This window comes from Salmo salar, chromosome ssa09 (genome assembly GCF_905237065.1).
Source record: "Salmo salar chromosome ssa09, Ssal_v3.1, whole genome shotgun sequence".
NCBI lineage: Eukaryota > Metazoa > Chordata > Actinopteri > Salmoniformes > Salmonidae > Salmo > Salmo salar.
Genome location: NC_059450.1, coordinates 48,723,078 through 48,747,574, shown reverse-complemented (window position 1 = coordinate 48,747,574; position 24,497 = coordinate 48,723,078). Strand labels below are relative to the sequence as shown.

Sequence of the window (24,497 nt, the reverse complement as noted above, 5' to 3'; positions counted from 1 at the left end):
CTCGCATTAACACCTGCTAACCATGTGTATGTGACAAATACATTTGATTTGATTTGAAGTGTGACACAGTAATGTTGTTGTTATTACTGGAGTTACTGTCACCTCTGGTGACATCCTACCTCATAAATGGGAGGGTTTTGGTTGACTCAGTGAATGATGTGTAGCCTGGTCCCCTATGGTTTTCATTTTAGTTGGCAAGACGGCACAAACAGATCTGGGACCAGGCTAAATGATATCAGCCATGTGATGCTGTATGCTGACTGTCCCCACGGTTGTGAACAGAAACATTTACAGAAATATTGATCAATGTGCATTTCCCCTGTCCCCTGCCAAATATGTCACCCTCTGTTTTTCCTCCAGGCGACTGATGCTCCAGTGCCAACCCAGAACCAGCCCACCGAGCTGAGGGTACGGGCCAGAGGTGTGGGCAGGGCGGAGCAGAACGGACAGCCCCCCCGTCACAGCCCCCCCGCAACGCTCCCCCCAGGTGGTAGAGAGCGAGGAGGACGAGGATGAAGAGTTGACACTGAAGTACGGGGCCAAACACGTCATCATGCTGTTCGTCCCCGTCACTCTCTGCATGGTGGTCATTGTGGCAACCATCAAGTCCGTCAGCTTCTACACCCAGAACGACGGACAGAGGCTGTGAGTGCTGGCGACGTTATGACAACGTACTGGTGATGTTCTGGGTTAAGGAGATGGAGGAGAGGGAGGGAGAGGGAGGGAGAGGGAGAGAGGGAGAGAGAGAGAGAGGGAGAGAGAGGGAGAGATGTTGTAACCACGGCTACAGATTGAACGGGAGAGAGAGAGGGTTGTTGTAACCACGGCTACAGATTGAACGAGAGAGAGAGTGTTGTAACCACGGCTACAGATTGAACGGGAGAGAGAGAGAGGGTTGTTGGAACCACGGCTACAGATTGAACGGGGGAGAGAGAGAGGGTTGTTGGAACCACGGCTACAGATTGAACGGGAGAGAGGGTTGTTGTAACCACGGCTACAGATGGTCTCAGGATTGCAGAATATAAAACAAGGAGTGACTTGTTTTTTGACTTTGGGTGAAGTTGATCAGCGAGAACCACTAGATGGTGATAAGATAACACATAATATGTTGATGGGTCATCATTACAGATCTAACTGGGCCACTGGCAGAACTATGTGGTTGACCTAATAACAAAAGGCCCATTTTGTTCAGTGTGTTTACCTGTAGGCTGTAGGTCAAACAGCAGAAACACAGACTAGATAATAATGCAAAGTAAAGGGACGGTTTGTATGGATTCAGAATAGGATACTCTGAGTATTTCTGATAGTTGTCTGATGTTGTAATAATGTTATCTATTGTGTTGTCTGGGATCATGATACAGTGCCTTCAGAAACTATTAATGCCCCTTTACTTATTCCACATTTAGTTTTTACATTTACGTCATTTAGCAGACGCTCTTATCCAGAGCGACTTACAAATTGGTGCATTCACCTTATGATATCCAGTGGAACAACCACTTTACAATGGTACATCTATATCTTTTTTGGGGGGGTTAGAAGGATTACTATATCCTATCCCAGGTATTCCTTAAAGAGGTGGGTTTTCAGGCAAATTTAGTTTTTACAGCTTGAATTCAAAATGTATTAAATACGAAAAAGAAAAAAAAAACTCACCCATCTAATAACCTATAATGACAAAGTGAAAAAACATGTTTTTCTCTTTTTTTTCTCTCTCTTCACATTTATTGAAAAAGAAATACAGAAATATATATTTCCTGTGCTTAGCTCCATTTAGTTTCTTTTTAAGTATTCCCACCCCTGAGTCAATACATGTTGGATTCACCATTGGCAGCGCCAGCGATTACAGTTGAGTCTTTCTGGGTAAGTCTCTAAGAGCTTTCCACACCTGGATTGTACAATATTTGCCCATTTTATTTATTATTTTCAACATTCTTCAAGCTCTGTCAAATTGGTTGTTGAACATTGCTAGACAGCCATTTTCAAGTTTTGCCATAGATTTTAAGTCAATGTGTTATGTTTGGGGCAAATCAAATCCAACTCTTTGTATTCAGGACAAAAAGTGAATTGCTTTGCCACATTTTTGGCAGTATTACTTTAATGCCTCGTTGCAAACAGGATGCATGTTTTGTGATATTTTTATTCTGTACAGACTTCTTTTCACTCTGTCATTTAGGTTAGAATTGTGGAGTAACTACAATGTTGTTAGTCCATCCTCAGTTTTCTCCTATCACAGACATTAAACTCTATAACTGTTTTAAAGTCACCATTGGCCTCATGGTGAAATCCCTGAGCGGTTTCCTTCCTCTCTGGCAACTGAGTTAGGAAGGACACCTGTATCTTTGTAGTGACTTGATGTTTTGATACACCATCCAAAGTGTAATTAATAACTTCACCATGCTCAAAGGGATATTCGATGTCTTTTTTTTAATTTTTTTTACCCTATCTACCAATAGGTGCCCTTCTTTGCAAGGCATTGGAAAACCTCCCTGGTCTTAGTGGTTGAATCTGTGTTTGAAATTCACTGCTCGACTGAGGGACCTTACAATTATCTGTATGTGTGGGGTACAGAGATGAGGTAGTCATTGAAACATGTTAAACACTAGGGATGCACCGGTATGTCATTTCTGGCCGATATCCAATATTTTCCTTGCCCCCAAAAACGATGTTGATGTTTGTTTGAAATTTTAGTGGCCGTTTTAAGCATTCTAGTACAGTTAAATAGTTAAAACACACACAAACACACACCCACATGGACGCAGCGGTCTAAGGCACTGCATCTCGATTCAGGCTGTATAACATCGGGCCATGATTAGGAGTCCCATACGGCGGTGCACAATTGGCCCAGCGTCGTCCGGGGTAGGCCCTCATTGTAAAAAAATATATATATATTTGTTCTTAACTGACTTGCCAAGTTAAATACAGGTTACACACCACACTGACCAAAAAGTTATTTTGTTGGTATTTACGTATGTCCCAGTAAAACATCATCAAAACCTATTTATTTCACTTACTTGCTGTGCTGTTTCGTTGTTCAGTCGTTTCATTCTCAACCAGGATTTCATCATACATGTCAAGCAGTGAAGTTTCAGCTCTGTCTGTCCGTGGCGCCTCTTCCTCGGTGCGCACTGTCACTGTTTCCATCCTGTGTCTGTAACATTTCACGTAAACCCTGTATCTTGTCAGCGTCGAAGTAGCGGTCCTTGTACCTAGCATCGAGCATGGTGGCGACACAGTAAAGAGGCTCAGAGAGAATACCACCGGCTCGCTTGTTCACAGCCTCTAGTAGAGTACTTTGGTAAGTTTTAACCCCACGGTCGGTGTGGGCAGTTTTGTCGAGTAGGCGTTTCAATGCCATGACAGAGGATATCACGTCCGTGGTTGATTAGCTTATTTCTCGAGTCAGTAGTTCGACTGGCGCTAGGAGTGTGTTCATGTTCTCAAATGCCATTTGAAATGGCAGCAGCGATATAAGAACCAGCACATTCTTGAGCAGGGAATACGGCTTTCCTCAGTATGAAATCCTCGTCGACCCACTGTGCTGTCAGACTCGGCATGCTCATGGGGCTGACATCGCCGGTCCAAATGTCAGTCGGGAAGCGAATAGCTATAGCAAGTAGCTCATGGATGTGTTTCAACAATACTATGTAACTCTGGTAGGGCAACGTGAAAAATAGCGCCTTGCTTGGTAGTGTGTACCGGGGCTCGAGGTGCTCGGCCAGTCGGCGAAAGCCAACATCATCCACGACAGAGAACGGTTGATTGTCAAAGGCAATGAATTCAATTATCTTGCTGTTTAATGGACTTCGCCTTTTGCGTTGTCTCGCTTACATTTTCTTACCTATTCAAATGACTGCTGGACTTGAACTTGTTTAGTTGTTGGAAGTATGTACCTCGTCTACCTACGGTATATAGGTGTGGACCTCGTCTACCTACGTCATATAGGTGCGCGCCTCGTCTGCCTACGCCGTAGAGGTGCGCGCCTCGTCTGCCTACGCCGTAGAGGTGCGCGCCTCGTCTGCCTACGCCGTAGAGGTGCGCGCCTCGTCTGCCTACGCCGTAGAGGTGCGCGCCTCGTCTGCCTACGCCGTAGAGGTGCGCGCCTCGTCTGCCTAGGTATAAATTCAGGTTGTAACAAAACAAACATTTTGGGTTTGAATACTTTCTGAAGGCACTGTAGTTGTCTGACATATATTACGAATTGTCCAGGATCGTGATAGTTACCTGTATTGTCTAATGTCTCGTCTAGGATCTACACCCCGTTCCCAGAGGACACAGACACAATAGGGCAGCGAGCACTCAACTCAGTCCTCAACGCCGCCATCATGATCAGTGTCATCATAGTCATGACCATGGTGCTGGTGCTGCTATACAAGTACCGCTGCTACAGGGTAAGAGATGCTATTATACAAGTACCACTACTATACAAGTACCACTGCTACAGGGTAAGAGATGCCGCTATACAAGTACCGCTGCTACAGGGTAGGAGATCATACTATACAAGTACCGCTGCTACAGGGTAAGAGAAGCTATTATACAAGTACCGCTGCTACAGGGTAAGAGATGCTATTATACAAGTACCGCTGCTACAGGGTAAGAGATGCTATTATACAAGTACCGCTGCTACAGGGTAAGAGATGCTATTATACAAGTACTGCTGCTACAGGGTAAGAGAAGCTATTATACAAGTACTGCTGCTATAGGGTAAGAGATGCTATTATACAAGTACCGCTGCTACAGGGTAAGAGATGCTGCTATACAAGTACCGCTGCTACAGGGTAAGAGATGCTGCTATACAAGTACCGCTGCTACAGGGTAAGAGATGCTGCTATACAAGTACCGCTGCTACAGGGTAAGAGATGCTGCTATACAAGTACCGCTGCTACAGGGTAATAGATGCTGCTATACAAGTACCGCTGCTACAGGGTAAGAGATGCCGCTAATGCCGTTACATTTTGAATGCTTAGCAGGACCGGAAAATGGTCTAATTCACGCACTTGTCAAGAGAACATCCCTGGTCATCGACTGCCTCTGATCTGGGGGACTCGCTAAACAGAGAACATCCCTGGTCATCCCTACTGCCTCTGGTCTGGAGGACTCACTAAACAGAGAACATCCCTGGTCGTCCCTACTGCCTCTGATCTGGAGAACTCACTAAACAGAGAACATCCCTGGTCATCTACTGCCTCTAAACTCACTAAACACAAATGCTTCGTTTGTAAATGATGTCTGAGTGTTGTACTGTGCCCCTTGCTATCCGTAAATTGAAAAAGCAAGAAAGTTGTGCCATCTGGTTTGCTTTAATATAAGGAATTTGAAATTATTCATACTTTCACTTTTACTTGAGTAATTTTCTATTAATATATCTTTACTTTTACTCAAGTATGAAAATTGGGTACTTTTTCCACCACTGCAATTGAGTGCAGGAAATGCAGAAATTATAAAAGTGCAGAAATTTGTTTTGGTTAATACTGTTCAATTCAATTTCAACTAATCAGAATGGAGAAAGACTCATTGAAATCACTTAGAATGTTTGTGTTGCCACCCTAGGATCACTCACTCCCCATAAAGCACCCTGGGATCACTCACTACTCATAAAGCACCCTGGGATCACTCACTACTCATAAAGCACCCTGGGATCACTCACTACTCATAAAGCACCCTGGGATCACTCACTACTCATAAAGCACCCTGGGATCACTCACTACTCATAAAGCAAATGTATAACTTTTTTATTATTCAAAAACTAAAAATACCGTCATACTGTCCAATTGTTTTTTAAATACAGTGATATAATATTTTGGCCGTATTGCCCAGCTCTAATACAAGTACCGCTGCTACAGGGTAAGATATATATATATATATATATATATATATATATTTAGTGCTCTGACAATGCTATCTGGGTAATATTCAATGGGGCACAATATGTAAAACATTTTGCTACAGAAAACGAACATTTCACTTCTTGGATTCAGTCCGTTTTCTTCCGCTTTGTGCCTGTTGAACACAACACTGGTATCACTCATCTCAGTATGTTTCATCCCTCTCCATGTGTGTACAGATACAGTGACATGCTGAACATGTATGCAGCCAGTTTGACGTTATCTAAACATGACAATGTACCTCCTGTCTCTTATACAATACATGCATGTTTTGTTCAATCAAGTTCATATTTATATCAAAAACCAGCTTTTTACATTAGCATGTGACGTTCAGAACTAGCATTCCCACCGAACACTTCCGGTGAATTTACTAAATTACTCACGATAAACGTTCACAAAAAACATAATTATTTTAAGAATTATAGATACAGAACTCCTTTATGCAATCGCGGTGTCCGATTTTAAAATAGCTTTTCGGTGAAAGCACATTTTGCAATATTCTGAGTAGATCGCTCGCCATCACGGGCTAGCTATTTTGACACCCACCAAGTTTGGTACTCACCAAACTCAGATTTACTATAAGAAAAATTGGATTACCTTTGCTGTTCTTCGTCAGAATGCACTCCCAGGACTTCTACTTCAATAACAAATGTTGGTTTGGTTCCAAATAATCCATAGTTATATCCAAATAGCGGCGTTTTGTTGTGCGTTCAAGACACTATCCGAAGGGTGACGCGCCCGGCACGTTTCGTGACAAAAAAATTCAAAATATTCCATTACCGTACTTCGAAGCATGTCAAACGCTGTTTAAAATACATTTTTATGCGATTTTTCTCGTAAAAAAGCGATAAAATTCCGACCCGGAGTCGTTGTTTTCGTTCAAAGACTGAAAATGAAAACATGGAGTCATCTCGTGCACGCGCGCACCAGTCTCATTGTTCTCAGATCGACCACTTACCAAATGCGCTACTGTTTTTCAGCCATGGCCTGCAAAGTCATCATTCAACGTTCTGGCGCCTTCTGAGAGCCTATGGGAGCGTTAGAAAATGTCACGTTACAGCAGAGATCCCCTGTTTTGGATAGAGATGATCAAGAAGGGCAAGAAATGGTCAGAGGGCGCTTCCTGTTTGGAATCTTCTCAGGTTTTGGCCTGCCAAATGAGTTCTGTTATACTCACAGACACCATTCAAACAGTTTTAGAAACTTTGGAGTGTTTTCTATCCAAAGCTAATAATTATATGCATATTCTAGTTTCTGGGCAGGAGTAATAATCAGATTAAATCGGGTACGTTTTTTTATCCGGCCGTGAAAATACTGCCACCTATCCATAACAAGTTAAGTTCTATACCTCAGCTGAATCTGGTAATGAATGGTGTGGCTGTTGAACAAGTTGAGGAGACTAAATTACTTGGCATTACCTTAGATTGTAAACTGTCATGGTCAAAACCATATAGATTCAATGGTTGCAAAGATGGGGAGAGGTCTGTCCGTAATAATGAGATGCTCTGCTTTTTTGACACCACACTCCAAAAAGTAAGTTCTGCAGGCTCTATTTTTGTCTAATCTTGATTATTTCCCAGTTGTGTGGTCGAGTGCTCTAAGGAAAGACCAAGTTAAACTGCAACTGGCCCAGAACAGAGCGGCATATCTTGCTCTTCATTGTAATCAGAGGGCTGGTATAAATACTATGCATGCCAGTCTCTCTTGGCTAAGAGTTGAGGAGAGACTGACTGCATCACTTCTTTTTATAAGAAAAGTGTTAAATCCCAAATAGTTTGCATAGTCAATTTACACACAGCTCTAACACACACACTTATCCCATCAGACATGCCACCAGGGGTCTTTTCATAGTCCCCACATCCAGAACAAATTAAAGAAAACGCACAGTAGTATATAGAGCCCTTATTGCATGGAACTTCCTACCATCTCATCTCAAATAAACAGCAAACCTAGGTTTCAAAAAACAGATAAAGCAACACCTCGCAGCACAACACCTCTCCCCTATTTGACCTAGATAGTTTGTGTGTCTGCATTGATATGTAGGCTACATGTGCCTTTAAAAAAAATATATGTAGTTCTGTCCTTGAGCTGTTCTTGTCTAATAATGTTCTGGATTATGTTTCATGTTTTGTGTGGACCCCAGGAAGAGTAGCTGCTGCTTTTGCAACAGCTTATTGGCATCCTAATAAATGACCAAATATTGATCTCTGTGTCCCTACAGGTGATTCAAGGCTGGCTGTTCTTCTCCTTTCTCCTCCTCTTGTTCTTCTTCTCTTTCATCTACCTCAAGTGAGTCCAGTCTTTTTTATTTTCTCTCCTCAATCAAAGGTCTAGATCACGGTAATCAGTCGTAGAACACGGTATTCCGTCGTAGATCACGGTATTCCGTCGTAGATCACGGTATTCCGTCGTAGATCACGGTATTCCGTCGTAGATCACGGTATTCCGTCGTAGATCACGGTAATCCGTCGTAGATCACGGTATTCCGTCGTAGAACACGGTATTCCGTCGTCGATCACGGTATTCCGTCGTCGATCACGGTAATCCGTCGTCGATCACGGAAATCAGTTGATAAACTGTGTGAGTCTAGTACATATCCTGTTGTGTTGTACATTAACCATACCTGGTAACTTGTCACAAATGTTTGTCTAATAAACCCTAATTGACAAATCCCCCCCCCCCGGTCTGTCCTCCCAGAGAAGTGTTCAAGACGTACAACGTGGCGATGGACTGGATCACTCTGTCTGTGATCGTGTGGAACTTCGGGGATATAGGGATGATCTGTATCCACTGGAAGGGTCCTCTACGTCTGCAGCAGGCCTATCTCATCATGATCTCTGCTCTCATGGCTCTGGTCTTCATCAAGTACCTTCCCGAGTGGACCGCCTGGCTCATCCTGGCTGTTATATCTGTCTATGGTGAGTACCTTCCTGAGTGGACATCCTGGCTGTTATATCTGTCTATGGTGAGTACCTTCCTGAGTGGACATCCTGGCTGTTATATCTGTCTATGGTGAGTACCTTTCCTGAGTAGACCGCCTGGCTCATCCTGGCTGTTATATCTGTCTATGGTGAGTACCTTTCCTGAGTAGACCACCTGGCTCATCCTGGCTGTTATCTGTCTATGGTGAGTACCTTCCTGAGTGGAACGCCTGGCTCATCCTGGCTGCTATATCTGACTATGGTGAGTACCTTCCTGGGTGGACCGCCTGGCTCAACCTGGCTTTTAGATCTGTCTATGGTGAGTACCTTCCTGAGTGCACCGCCTGGCTCATCCTGTCTGTTATATCTGTCTATGGTGAGTACCTTTCCTGAGTGGACCGCCTGGCTGTTATATCTGTCTATGGTGAATACCTTTCCTGAGTGGACTGCCTGGCTCATCCTGGCTGCTATATCTGTCTATGGTCACATCCTTCCGGAGTGGACCGCCTAGCTCATCCTGGCTGCTATACCTGTCTATGGTGACATCCTTCCTGAGTGGACCGCCTGGCTCATCCTGGCTGTTATATCTGTCTATGGTGAGTACCTTCCTGAGTGGACATCCTGGCTGTTATATCTGTCTATGGTGAGTACCTTCCTGAGTGGACCGCCTGGCTCATCCTGGCCGTTATATCTGTCTATGGTGAGTAGCTTTCCTGAGTGGACCGCCTGGCTCATCCTGGCTGTTATATCTGTCTATGGTGAGTACCAGCCTGAGTGGACATCCTGGCCAACCTGGTCTGAGCATTTCCTATTATTCTGTATGTAAATCCGAGACACTACATTTGGTATGATATGTTACATTTCGTATGGTATTAATTTGTGGATGTCCATTACCAATGTTATGAATTACAGTTCGTATTATATGTTACGAATTTGCAAAACGTATGAAAGAGTTAGCTAGCATACTAATGTGTTAGGTCAGCGCCTAGCCACAGAAAACCATACAGCCATTTTCCAAAGAAGGAGAGGTGTCACAAAAGTCAGAAATAGTGTTAAAATTAATCACTAACCTTTGATCTTCACCGGATGACACTCCCAGGACTCCATGTTAGACAATAAATGTGTGTTTTGTTCGATAAAGTTAATCTTTATGTCCAAAAACCTCATTTGAAATTGGCACGTTATGTTAAAAAATGCATTGTCTCAAACAAACATCCGGTGAAATTGCAGAGAGCCGCATCAAATTACAGAAATACTCATCATAAACATTGATGAAAGATACAAGTGTTATACATAGGATTAAAGGATCTTGTTAATCCAGCCGCTGTGTCCGATTTCAAAAAGGCTTTACGGTGAAAGCACACCACCCAGGTGTCCATGTTAGACAATAAATGTTCGATAAAGTTCATCTTTGTCCAAATACCTCCTTTTTGTTTGCGCGTTTAGTCCAGTAATCCAAAAATGCACAAAGCGCGGGCACAAAGTCCAGATGAAAAGTCAAAAAAGTTCCATTAAAGTTAGTAGAAACATGTCAAACGATGTATATAATCAATCTTTAGGATGTTTTTAATCATAAACCAATAATATTCCAACCGGACAATTCCGTTGTCATTAGAAAGGAAAGAGAACGAGCGTCGCGCTCACGGCCACGCGCCAGACTAATGTCTTTCAGCTTGACCACTTGTTGAAAAAGCTCTTATTCGATCCCCTTTCACAATACAAGCCTGAAACAACTTCTAAAGACTGTTGACATCTACTGGAAGCCTTAGGAAGTGCAATCTGACCCCACAGACACAGGATATTGGATAGGCAATCACTTAAAAAAACAACTAACCTCAGATTTCCCACTTCCTGGTTGGAATTGTCTCGGGGTTTTGCCTGCCGTATGAGTTCTGTTATACTCGCAGACATAATTTTAACAGTTTTGGAAACTTTAGAGTGTTTTCTATCCATATCTACCGATTTATATGCATATCCTAGCTTCTGGGCCTGAGTAGCAGGCAGTTTAGTTTGGGCACGCTTTTCATCCAAAATTCAGAATGCTGCCTCCTATCCTAGTGAAGTTAATCAGCTTCTTGATATGCCACACCTGTCAGGTGGCTGGATTATCTTGGCAAACGGAGAAATGCTCACTAACAGGGATGTAAACAAATTTGTGTGCAACATTTGAGAGAAATAAGTGTTTTGTGCGTATGGAACATTTTCTGAGATATTTTATTTCAGCTCATGAAACATGGGACCAACACTTTACATGTTGCGTTTTAATTTTTTTGTTCAGTATTGATCAATCTCAACCATTTTATATTTTCCAGTGATGAAGACATGGATGTCTCATGGTATGGTGGGGGGTCAAAAGGAGTCAACTTTGAGCAGTTTTATCTCTCGAATGTCCAAAAAAGTCACTTTCTGAACCCTTCTACGATGGTCAAATATATATGGAAGGTTTCGTTCAAATCAAAAGGGGTGCTATCAAAAATCAATTTGAATTCAAATGGATGCAATCAAGGTTTGAAATCATTCTGTTTAGGTCAAATACTGTATCTGTTTGGGATTCTTGTGGTCAATCTGGTGTGTACAAATTATTAATCACTATGTTTTGGTCCCCCGACCATCCGCTCAAAGAAAGATCGGCCCACGGCTGAATGTAATTAGTGACCCCTGGTGAGGCCACAAAGGGTTTAAACTCAGAGGCCCTACAATGGAGAATTCTATTGGAAGAGAGGTAGTTTCTGGACTTCTTTGTTATCATCTAGTCACTTTGGTGAGGCTGCTCTCTGGCCATGAGGCTTTACCTAGGGAGACTATGTTTTGTCTCTGAAGACCTAGCTTGCTCCAGTGAGGACTTCGTCTCGTATTAGCTACTCTGTATTTGTGTAATTCTCAGACGGTTAAATGGAGACTTTGGGGATTTTGGCAATGAGGCCCTTTCTCTACTTCCCCAGAGTCCGATGAACTCGTGGATAACGTTTTTATGTCTGTGTGCAGTTTGATGGAAGCTGCTAACTAGCACTAGCGCAATTGCTAACTAGCTTTAGTATAATGACTGGAAGTCTATGGTATCTGCTAGCATGTTAGTAGATGCCATAGACTTCCAGTCATTGCGCAAAAGCTAAGTAGCATTGGCTTGCTAAACTACCTCTAACTTCCTTCATACTGGATGTAAAGACATAAAAATGCTATCCACAAGTATATCTGACTCTGGGGAAGTATCCCGTTAAAAGTTATAATGGTCTGTATGATATTGACAGGCTCAGAGATTAAATTAAGACATTTTTGTGGGAAGACAAGTGTTCCTGTGAGGGAGTGGTGGGTCTGAAAATGAAAAGATATGTAAAAACTCTGGGTAGGACAATGGGATTGGGGTGGTGGGTCTGACAAGTGACCCCCCCCAGCAACCCATCTGACTGGCCAACAAACAGGAAACACCCATGAGGTACAGGAAGTGGAGGTGAGAGCTAAGGTCAAGACAACCTTAGATAAAGACCACATTTTCTTCAGCAAGCTGTTCCCTTCCTGACAGACAGTGTATGTGAGTCCCAAATGGCACCCTATTCCCTATATAGTGCACTACTTTGGACTTGGGCTCTGGTCAAAAAGTAGTGCACTATGTAGGGAATAGGGTTAAATTCCGACGCAGACACTGTCTGAGAATAATGTCCAGGAGTGGTCAACTTGGCACAACAGTGTAGTTAGTGGTCATTGTAGTAGGTTTATTTAACCTGAGGAGTGGTCAGCATGTCGGCCAGCAGACCGAAGTACAGTAGTGGTCAGTTTCGGTTTATTGACTGTAACAGTGCCAGTGGTCAGCTTGCGGTAGCAGACCACAGATATTGTGAGATCTAAGAGCTAGTAACAAGAGGACCCCAGGGATAGTTGGTGTAGAGTTTAGAGTTTTCACCCCAGCTAGTCAGTCATTCTTTAACTCTGATTCCATTTTTTTACTAGGATTTTTACTTGGGTCTGTCTGTCAAAGAGCCCTGTGTTTTGGGTCCAACATAATTTCCCCTGAACAATGTTTGTCCTGATTTTAAAGCTCTGTTTTTATCCTTGCAATTGGTGTTGGTATATCGTTTTTCTCTCAGCCATTCTTTACCTCAGATTATAAACAGGGTGGTTCCAGCCGTGAATGCTGATTGGCTGACAACTGTGGTATATCAGACCGTTATACCATGGGAATGACAAAACATTTATTTATACTGCTCTAAATACGTTGGTAACCAGTTTATAATAGCAATAAGGCACCTCGGGGGTTTGTGATATATGGCCAATATACCACGGCTAAGGGCTGTATCCAGGCACACCGCGTTGTGTGTAAGAACAGCCCTAACACAGAACCCAAACCGGCTGCGCGCGTACATTTTTGTCCCCCAAACGCGATCATGACACGCAGGTTAAAATATCAAAACAAACTCTGAACCAATTACATGAATTTGGGGACAGGTCGAAAAGCATTAAATCAAATCAATTCAAATGAAATGTATTTATATAGCCCTTCTTACATCAGCTGATATCTCAAAGTGCTGTACAGAAACCCAGCCTAAAACCCCAAACAGCAAGCAATGCAGGTGTAGAAGCACGGTGGCTAGGAAAAACTCCCTAGAAAGGCCAGAACCTAGGAAGAAACCTAGAGAGGAACCAGGCTATGAGGGGTGGTCAGTCCTCTTCTGGCTGTGCCGGGTGGAGATTATAACAGAACATGGCCTAGATTTTCAAATGTTCATAGGTGACCAACAGAGTCAAATAATAATAATCACAGTGGTTGTTCGAGGGTGCAACAGGTCAGCACCTCAAGAGTAAATGTCAGTTGGCTTTTCATAGCCGATCATTGAGAGTATCTCTACCGCTCCTGCTGTCTCTAGAGAGTTGAAAACAGCAGGTCTGGGACAGGTAGCACGTCCGGTGAACAGGTCAGTGTTCCATAGCCGCAGGCAGAACAGTTGAAACTGGAGCAGCAGCACGGCCAGGTGGACTGGGGACAGCAAGGAGTCATCATGTCAGGTAGTCCTGAGGCATGGTCCTAGGGCTCAGGTCCTCCGAGAGAGAGAAAGAGAGAGTTAGAGAGAGCATACTTAAATTCACACAGGACACTGGATAAGACAGGAGAAATACTCCAGATATAACAGACTGACCCTAGCCCCCCGACACAAACTACTGCAGCATAAATACTGGAGGCTGAGACAGGAGTGGTCAGGAGACACTGTGGCCCCATCCGACGATACCCCCGGACAGGGCCAAACAGGAAGGATATAACCCCACCCACTTTGCCAAAGCACAGCCTCCACACCACTAGAGGGATATCTTCAACCACCAACTTACCATCCTGAGACAAGGCCGAGTATAGCCCACAAAGATCTCCGCCACGGCACAACCCAAGGGGGGGCGCAAACTCAGACAGGAAGACCACGTCAGTGACTCAACCCACTCAAGTGACGCACCCCTCCTAGGGACGGCATGGAAGAACACCAGTAAGCCAGTGACTCAGCCCCTGTAATAGGGTTAGAGGCAGAGAATCCCAGTGGAGAGAGGGGAACCGGCCAGGCAGAGACAGCAAGGGCGGTTCGTTGCTCCAGAGGCTTTCCGTTCACCTTCACGCTCCTGGGCCAGACTACACTCAATCATAGGACCCACTGAAGAGATGAGTCTTCAGTAAAGACTTAAAGGTTGAGACCGAGTCTGCATCTCTCACATGGGTAGGCAGACCATTCCATAGAAATGGAGCTCTATAGGAGAAGGCCCTGCCTCCAGCTGTTTGCGTAGAAATTCTAGGGACAATTAGGAGGCCTGCGTCTTGTGACCGTAGCGTACGTGTAGGTATGTACGGCAGGACCAAATCGAAAGGATAGGTAGGAGCAAGCCCATGTAATGCTTTGTAGGTTAGCAGTAAAACCTTGAAATCAGCCCTTGCCTTAACAGGAAGCCAGTGTAGAGAGGCTAGCACTGGAGTAATATGATCACATTTTTTGGTTCTAGTCAGGATTCTAGCAGCCGTATTTAGCACTAACTGAAGTTTATTTAGTGCTTTATCCGGGTAGCCGGAAAGCAGAGGATTGCAGTAGTCCAACCTAGAAATAACAAAAGCATGGATACATTTTTCTGCATCATTTGTGGACAGAAAGTTTCTGATTTTTGCAGTGTTACGTAGATGGAAGAAAGCTGCCCTTGAAACAGTCTTGATATGTTCTTCAAAAGAGAGATCAGGGTCCAGAGTAACGCCGAGGTCGAGGTTAAACATTTATGGATAGTTAGCTTGCGCTTGCTAGCTAATTTGTCCTATTTAGCTAGCTTGTTGTTGCTAGCTTATTTGTCCTGGGATATAAACATTGAGTTGTTATTTTACCTGAAATGCACAAGGTCCTCTACTCCGACAATTAATCCACACATAAAACGGTCAACCGAATTGTTTCTAGTCATCTCTCCTCCTTCCAGGCTTTTTCATCTTTGAACTTATATGGTGATTGGCATCTACACTTTCATAGTATTACCACAACAACCGGCGAAACAGTTCGTCTTTCAATCACCCACATGGGTATAACCAATGAGATGGCACGTGGGTACCAGCTTCTATAAACCAATACGCAGACGAGCAGTGTGGGTGCAATAATTGAATAACATAAATTTCAAAATGTATTTTGCAACGCTCGCGCACGGTCAGCCTGTTAGCCGTGGTATATTGGCGATATACCACACCCCCTCGTGCCTTATTGCTTAATTATACCATGGCATTGTAGATACTCTTTTCTGATAGGCTTGAAGGGCGTTCTAGAGCATGGATTATTTTCTCTATAGCGCACGGTATATTTGCATGGTAGAATTAAATGGCTGTTGTTCATTTTTACATGTTTTGTTGGAGCTGCTTTTGAAAGCAAAAGTCAAATTGAAAACAGTGTTGGTATTGTTGAATTCGATTCTTATAATAGCAAACTAGGACCGATGGTTTGGTTATCTAAGCTAGCAAGTCTGTTTGGTTACCACGGCAACTACTGTAGCTATCTAATAAACTCGCTAGCTACTTCGGTGGATGTTGAACACATTTCTACCGGCATATTAACACATTAAACTATAGCCACGGTATAAAAGGGAGAATCAACTCGGGGCTTTATGTGTTCTCTGGAAAATAATGCAACTCCGTGGAAGGTCAGTTCCACTCCGCTAGCGCTTCAAAACACACCTTCCACGTTGTTCATTATTCTCCGCTAGCGCGTCAAGGGAACACACCTTCCACGTCGTTCATTAATTTCAATAGAACGCTTAGCCCCTCGTTGATTATCCATTACTTACATCGTTCTACTTGTTCTCTCAAAGAGCCCTCTGTTCTGGCTCCAACACTATTCTATCCTGACTCAAAGTTCTGGGTCATATTCATTAGGCACCAAATGGAAGAAAACGCACTGAAAACAGGGAGTGGCTACCTGAGCTTGTCCAATAAACGCTTGTTCTTATTTTCTGTTGCAAATCGTTTTTCTACGATGTGCTCTAATGAATACGACCCCTGTTTCTCCCTCCATAGATCTGCTCTGATGAATACGACCCCTGTTTCTCCCTCCATAGATCTACTAGCGGTGCTGTGATGAATACGACCCCTGTTTCTCCCTCCATAGATCTGCTCTGATGAATACGAACCTGTTTCTCCCTCCATAGATCTGCTCTGATGAATACGAACCTATTTCTCCCTCCATAGATCTGCTCTGATGAATACGAACCTATTTCTCCCTCCATAGATCTGCTCTGATGAATACGAACCTATTTCTCCCTCCATAGATCTGCTCTGATGAATACGAACCTGTTTCTCCCTCCATAGATCTGCTCTGATGAATACGAACCTGTTTCTCCCTCCATAGATCTGCTCTGATGAATACGAACCTGTTTCTCCCTCCATAGATCTGCTCTGATGAATACGAACCTGTTTCTCCCTCCATAGATCTGCTCTGATGAATACGAACCTATTTCTCCCTCCATAGATCTGCTCTGATGAATACGAACCTGTTTCTCCCTCCATAGATCTGCTCTGATGAATACGAACCTGTTTCTCCCTCCATAGATCTGCTCTGATGAATACGAACCTGTTTCTCCCTCCATAGATCTGTTTGCAGTGCTCTGATGAATACGACCCTGTTTCTCCCTCCCAGCGGTGCTGTGATGAATACGACCCCTGTTTCTCCCTCCATAGATCTGCTAGCAGTGCTCTGCCCGAAAGGTCCTCTACGTATCTTAGTGGAGACAGCTCAGGAGAGGAACGAACCCATCTTCCCAGCTCTCATCTACTCCTGTAAGACACACGTCACATCACACCTTTATTTAATGGTACTTTGCATGCTATTGATGACCCTCTTGCTTTGCTTTACAGTTGTCTATCACTGCTGTTTCTACTTTATACTATACGAGACAAGGCAGTGAATCTGGTGTACAGATGATATCTTGAGGATGTATGACAGTTTGCCTTTATCAGCGTCTGCCACAGTCTTCCAGCTCAACTTCTACCACCTCAAATCCCCATAGCTGCCTAGCTAATGCATCTACCTCTCTCTCTCCCCAGCGACCATGGTGTGGCTGGTCAACATGGCAGACACTGGCCTCGGACACAGACCACTGACCAGGAAGAACTCAACAGAAGCACCCGTCGCTCGGCCTGATAGTTAAGGTGACTCTTCTTCACCTGTGGGAGACTCTCGTCCTGATAGTCAAGGTGACTCTTCTTCACCTGTAGGAGAGTCTCGGCCTGATAGTCAGTCAGTGTGACTCTTCTTCACCTGTAGGAGAGTCTCGTCCTGATAGTCAGTCAGTGTGACTCTTCTTCACCTGTAGGAGAGTCTCGTCCTGATAGTCAGTCAGGGTGACTCTTCTTCACCTGGGGGGGGGGGGGGTCTCGGCCTGATAGTCAGTCAGGGTGACTCTACTTCACCTGTAGGAGAGTCTCGGCCTGATAGTCAGTCAGGGTGACTCTTCTTCACCTGTAGGAGAGTCTCGTCCTGAATAGTCAGTCAGGGTGACTCTTCTTCACCTGTAGGAGAGTCTCGGCCTGATAGTCAGTCAGGGTGACTCTTCTTCACCTGTGGGAGAGTCTCGGCCTGATAGTCAGTCAGGGTGACTTTTCTTCACCTGTAGGAGAGTCTCGGCCTGATAGTCAGTCAGGGTGACTCTAATTCACCTGTAGGAGAGTCTCGGCCTGATAGTCAGTCAGGGTGACTCTTCTTCACCTGTAGGAGAGTCTCGGCCTGATAGTCAGTCAGGGTGACTTTTCTTCACCTGTAGGAGAGTCTCGGCCTGATAGTCAGTCAGGGTGACTCTTCTTCACCTGTAGGAGAGTCTCGGCCTGATAGTCAGTCAGGGTGACTCTTCTTCACCTGTAGGAGAGTCTCGGCCTGATAGTCAGTCAGGGTGACTCTTCTTCACCTGTAGGAGAGTCTCGGCCTGATAGTCAGTCAGGGTGACTCTTCTTCACCTGTAGGAGAGTCTCGGCCTGATAGTCAGTCAGGGTGACTCTTCTTCACCTGTAGGAGAGTCTCGGCCTGATAGTCAGTCAGGGTGACTCTTCTTCACCTGTAGGAGAGTCTCGGCCTGATAGTCAGTCAGGGTGACTCTTCTTCACCTGTGGGAGAGTCTCGGCCTGATAGTCAGTCAGGGTGACTCTTCTTCACCTGTAGGAGAGTCTCGTCCTGATAGTCAGTCAGGGTGACTTTTCTTCACCTGTAGGAGAGTCTCGGCCTGATAGTCAGTCAGGGTGACTCTTCTTCACCTGTGGGAGAGTCTCGGCCTGATAGTCAGTCAGGGTGACTCTTCTTCACCTGTGGGAGAGTCTCGGCCTGATAGTCAGTCAGGGTGACTCTTCTTCACCTGTGGGAGAGTCTCGTCCTGATAGTCAGTCAGGATGACTCTTCTTCACCTGGGGGGGGGGGTCTCGGCCTGATAGTCGGTCAGGATGACTCTTCTTCACCTGGGGGGGGGGGTCTCGGCCTGATAGTCAAGGTGACTCTTCTTCACCTGTCCACTAAAACTTTCTCTTTTAAATAGTATGTTGATTTAGCTTTAGAAAGTGGGCTCTGAACTGTCAACTTTCAAAATCTCAATGAGTTGTGCTCATGAGCAAGATACTTAAAAACCTTCCTTTGTCTTCTCCACGGTTTTATTTAAATGCCTCTCCATCACCCCATGGCCCGGGGCCCAGACTCCCTCAGCCACTTCCAGTGTATTATAGTTGATTCATCTCTACCCCCTTGTCCCTGCAGCCCCGTTAGCCCTGGCCCAATGGCACCCCAAAAACATGACTATTTTTATGGCTTTTTATCTCCAGTGTTTAAAACAATAATAATATCTGACTTCTTCTCTCCACTGCAGCAGCCCCCCCGTCTCTGGCCCTGGGCCCAGCCCCCCTGAGGATGACGGAGAATTCACCCCTAACTGGATGGGGAATCAGGAGCAGCTGGGGCCCCTCCAGTCCACGGACGAGACCCGACGGCAGATCCAACAGCGCCCCTCTGACAGACCACCCATAATGGACGATGATGACGAGGAGAGTGAGTACGGAACGGTGACATTACGGAACGGTGACATTACGGAACGGTGACATTACGGAACGGTGACAGGACAGTAATATTACAGAACGGTAAACGGTAACAGAACGGTAAACAGTAACAGAACGGTAAACAGTAACAGAACAGAAACGTTACATTACAGGACATTAGCAGTACAGAACAGTACGTTACAGAAGCAGTACATAACAGTTACAGTAGCGGAACGGAAGTAGTTCAGAACGGTAACGTTACCTAGCAGAACAGAACAGTTACGTTACAGAACAGTAATGTTGCAGAACTGTAATATAACATTACAGAACAGAACAGAAGCCGTACAGAACAGTTACAGAACAGAAGCGGAACAGAACAGTAACGTTGCAGAGCAGGAGCAGAACAGGAGCAGAACAGGAGCGTTACGGAGCAGAACAGGAGCGTTACGGAGCAGAACAGGAGCGTTACGGAGCAGAACAGGAGCGTTACGGAGCAGAACAGGAGCGTTACGGAGCAGAACAGGAGCGTTACGGAGCAGAACAGGAGCGTTACGGAGCAGAACAGGAGCGTTACGGAGCAGAACAGGAGCGTTACGGAGCAGAACAGGAGCGGTACGGAGCAGAACAGGATCAGAACAGGAACGTTACGGAGCAGAACAGGATCAGAACAGGAACGTTACGGAGCAGAACAGGAGCAGAACAGGAACGTTACGGAGCAGAACAGGAGCAGAACCGGAATGTTACGGAGCAGAACCGGAATGTTACGGAGCAGAACCGGAATGTTACGGAGCAGAACCGGAATGTTACGGAGCAGAACCGGAATGTTACGGAGCAGAACCGGAACGTTACGGAGCAGAACCGGAACGTTACGGAGCAGAACAGAAACACTTTCTTTGGGGCATAGTAGTGTAGAATGTTTTATTAGAATAGGCATTGAAGCTTGCTAAATGTAAACATACCGCTCTATACCGCAGACACCACTCTATACCGCAGACACCGCTCTATACCTGCAAAAAATGTGGCAAAGCAAGTAACTTTTTGTCCTGAATACAAAGTGTTGTATTTGGGGCAAATTCAATACAACACATTACTGAGTACCACTCCATATTTTCAAGCATACTGGTGACTGCATCATGTTATGGGTATGTTTGTAATCGTTAAGGACTGGGGAGTTTTTCAGGATAAAAGAGAAATGGCATGGAACTAAGCAAAGGCAAAATCCTAGAGGAAAACCTGGTTCAAGAAGACCGTGAATATTCCTGTATGGCCGAGTTATAGCTTTGACTTAAATCGGCTTGAATATCAATGGCAAGACTTAAATGGTTGTCTAGCAATGATCAACAACCAATTTGACAGAGTTTGAAGAAATTTGTAAAGCATAATGGGCAAATGTTGCACAATCCAGGTGTGAAAAGCTCTTAAAGAGACTTACCCAGAAACACTCACAGCTGTAATCGCTGCCAAAGGTGATTCTAACATGTATTGACTGGTGTGAATACTTATGTAAATTTGAGGTTTTCTGTATTTCATTTTCAAAAATGTCTTAACATGTTTTCACTGTCATTATGTGGGTATTGTGTGTTGATGGGGTGAGAGGAAAAATATATTTTTAATCTATTTTGAATTCAGGTTGTAACACATCAAAATGTGGAATATGTAGTCAATGAGTATGAATACTTTCTGAAAGCTCTGCATGTCCGTGGTGTTGTCCTGTGACTATGTTACAATGTTGTAGTATCACACAAACAGCCAGAGGTTCTGCCTGCAGAAAATTTGAATCTGTCAACATGACGGATAGAATTGGGAGGGAAAAAATGTAATCTTTTTTTTTTTTTGTATGGTGAAACTGGGTCTAGGAGACTTCATCTTCTACAGAGTATGTTGTTGAGGATAGAGTTGGGGTTACAGGGTTACAGGGTTAGGGTCAGTGTGTTATAACATGGTTCTGATTCCCAGGGGGAGTGAAGCTGGGTCTAGGAGACTTCATCTTCTACAGCATGCTGGTGGGGAAGGCCTCGGCTGCAGCTAGTGGAGACTGGAACACTACTCTGGCTTGCTTCGTAGCCATACTCATTGTGAGTATACAACTACTCATTACCACAGTAACACACCTCTCTTTCTCTCTCTTTCTTTCTCTAAAAACAGTTTTTAACTCACTACTTTGTTGAAGCACCTTTTGGCAGCGACTGCAGCCTCGAGTCTTCTTGGGTATGACGCTACAAGCTTGGCACACCTGTATTTGGGGAGTTTCTCCCATTCTTCTCTGCAGATCATCTCAAGCTCTGTCAGGTTGGATGGGGAGCGTCGCTGCACAGCTATTTTCAGGTCTCTCCAGAGATGTTAGATCAGGTTCAAGTCTGGGCTCTGGCTGGGCCACTCAAGGACATTCAGAGACTTGTCCCAAAGCCACTCATGCGTTTTCTTGGCTGTGTGCTTAGGGTCGTTGTCCTGATGGAAGGTGAACCTTCGCCCCAGTCTGAGGTCCTGAGCGCTCTGGAGCAGGTTTTCTTCAAGGATCTCTCTGTACTTTGCTCAGTTCATCTTTCCCTCGATCCTGACTAGTCTCCCAGTCCCTGCCGCTGAAAAACATCCCCACAGCATGATGCTGCCACCACCATGCTTCACCGTAGGGATGGTGCCAGGTTTCCTCCAGACGTGACGCTTGGCATTCAGGCCAAAAAGTTCAATCTTGGTTTCATCAGACCCAGAAAATCTTGTTTCTCATGGTCTGAGAGTCCTTTAGGTGCCTTTTGGCAAACTCCAAGCGGGCTGTCATGTGCCTTTTACTGAGTGGCTTTCGTCTGGCCACTCTACCATAAAGGCCTGATTGGTGGAGTGCTGCAGAGAGGAAATCCAGAGCTCTGTCAGAGTGACCATCGGGTCCTTGGTCACCTCCCTGACCAAGACTCTTCTCCCCTGATTGTTCAGTTTGGCCGGGCATCCGTCATACAAACAAATAGCTGTATGGAAGCTCCTCATAGCTATGTATTATTTATCTGTCTCAAGCTCACTAGTCATTCACTATAGTCTGTTTTTCTCTCTGCCTTTTTACTTTTGTCTGACTAATCTGTTCTTCTCTCTCTCTCCTCTCTCCACAGGGCCTGTGTTTGACTCTTCTTCTCCTGGCTGTATTTAAGAAGGCCCTCCCTATCTCAATATTCTTTGGCTTGGTGTTCTACTTCGCATCAGACCACTGTGTCAGACCCTTTATGGACCAGCTGGCTCTGCACCAGTTCTACATTTAGCAGGACCCCCCCCACAGAAGAGTGGGTTTGGAGGAAGGGGAGGGGGGGGTCCCCCAGTCCCCACGGCAACTCTTGTTGTGGTTCAAGCGCTTAACAATGATGGCTTTAGATTGGTTCATACTGTCCTCGTTTTAAAAAGTGATGGATATGCCTCCCTCTTCCGAAAGCTGCTTGTTTTCACCACAGACAGTCCTCTAAAGTTATAGGGAGGTCACGGTGTACAGGTGTGCGTACCACCACCACAGAGCTGTACTAAAATATAAACGCAACAATTTCAACGATTTTACTGAGTTACAGTTCATATGAGGACAATCAGTCAACTGAAATGAATCCACTAGACCCTAATCTATGGATTTCACATTTGGGCAAGGGCGCAGCCGACCCACATGACAGCCAGGCCCACCCACTGGGGCGCAGCCGACCCACTTGACAGCCAGGCCCAGCCAATCAGAATGAGTTTTTTCCCCCCACAAAAGAGCAGTAGGTCCTGTGGAGGTCCTGGGTTGATGTGGTCTGCGGTCGTGAGACCGGTTGGACATACTGCCAAATTTTCTAATGGCGGAGAGATGAATATTAAATTCTCTGACAACAGCTCTGATGAACACTCCTGCAGTCAGCATGCCAATTGCACGCTTTCTCAAAACTTGAGATGTCTGTGGGATTGTGTTGTGTGGCACATTTTAGAGTGGCCTTTTATTGTCCCCAGCACAAGGTGCACCTGTGTAATGATCATGCTGTTTAATCAGTTCTTGATATGCCACACCTGTCAGGTGGATGGATTATCTTGGCCAAAGGAGAAATGCTCACTAACAGGGATGTAAAACAAATGTGTGCACAACATTGGAGAGAAATAAACTATTTTGTTCATATGGTACATTTCTGGGATCTTTTATTTCAGCTCATGAAACATGGGACCAACACTTTACAATGTTACGTTGATGGTTTTTTGTTCAGTGTAGAATGATGACTATTTCTATGGTTACTATTGTCATTGTTCTAATGTCGTCTTGGAGACCCACACAAACCCCCAAAACAGAGGTGGAGAAGAACCCTGGCACTCTCCCCCCTGAAAAGGGGTCGGACTTCAGAGGGGACTTTGTTAAACTGACGGTTTAGGCCTTGACCTACTCTAACAGACTGTCACGTGACATAGTGATGTAACTGATGGTAATTAGAATAACTGGTAAACTTTTTTTTCTCGTCATTCCCGGGGGCGGCAGCGTAGCCTAGTGGTTGGAGTGTAGGGGCGGCAGGGTAGCCTAGTGGTTAGAGTGGAGGGGCGGCAGGGTAGCCTAGTGGTTAGAGCGTTGGACTAGTAACCGAAAGGTTGCTAGATCGAATCCTCCAGCTGACAAGGTATAATATCTGTCGTTCTGCCCCTGAACAAGGCAGTTAACCCACTGTTCCTACACTGTCATTGTAAATAAGAATTTGTTCTTAACTGACTTGCCTAGTTAGATAAAATAATAAACAATTTTTTCCCAGATCAATAACATAGAATTTTGCTTTGTTCATCCATCAGAACTCCAGAGCCATGCCCTAAACGGCACCCTATTCCCTTTATAGTGCACTACTTTAGACCAGAGTCCACCCTATTCCCTATATAGTGCACTACTTGGTGTTGTAGTTGTCCTGGAGGGCAGGCAGTGAGCACCCAATGGTGCGTTCACCCTCTGAAGAGCCTTGTGGGCCGAGGCGGTGGAGTTGCCGTACCAGGCTGTGATGGAGTCCGACAGTATGCTCTCGATGGTGCTCCTATAGAACACTGTGAGGGCCCCCATGTTGAGAATCCATGTCGAGGAGGTAATGTTGCTTAACCCGTCAGGAAGTCCAGGACATGGTTGCATAGGGAGAAAGTTCAGGGCCATGAGCTTTGTAATGAGCTTTTAGGGTACTATGGTATTGAAGGTTGAGTTGTAGTCAATGAACAGCATCCTTGCATATATATGCA

At 44.8% G+C, this 24,497-nt stretch overlaps 1 protein-coding gene across 1 annotated transcript in view; it reads left to right on the top strand.

Annotated features, from left to right (window-relative positions):
• Nucleotides 1–22,562, top strand: part of LOC106611426 (presenilin-1) — a 28,413-nt gene extending 5,851 nt beyond the window's left edge. The window contains exons 3-12 of the mRNA XM_045724967.1: nt 361–645; nt 4,247–4,388; nt 8,104–8,171; nt 8,580–8,800; nt 16,971–17,069; nt 17,337–17,435; nt 19,027–19,030; nt 19,136–19,314; nt 21,258–21,376; nt 22,400–22,562. Coding sequence (XP_045580923.1) covers nt 554–645; nt 4,247–4,388; nt 8,104–8,171; nt 8,580–8,800; nt 16,971–17,069; nt 17,337–17,435; nt 19,027–19,030; nt 19,136–19,314; nt 21,258–21,376; nt 22,400–22,546 — 1,170 coding nt within the window. The 5' untranslated portion in view covers nt 361–553 and the 3' untranslated portion in view covers nt 22,547–22,562. The remainder of the gene's footprint in view (nt 1–360; nt 646–4,246; nt 4,389–8,103; nt 8,172–8,579; nt 8,801–16,970; nt 17,070–17,336; nt 17,436–19,026; nt 19,031–19,135; nt 19,315–21,257; nt 21,377–22,399) is intronic.
• Nucleotides 22,563–24,497: the final 1,935 nt, after the last annotated feature.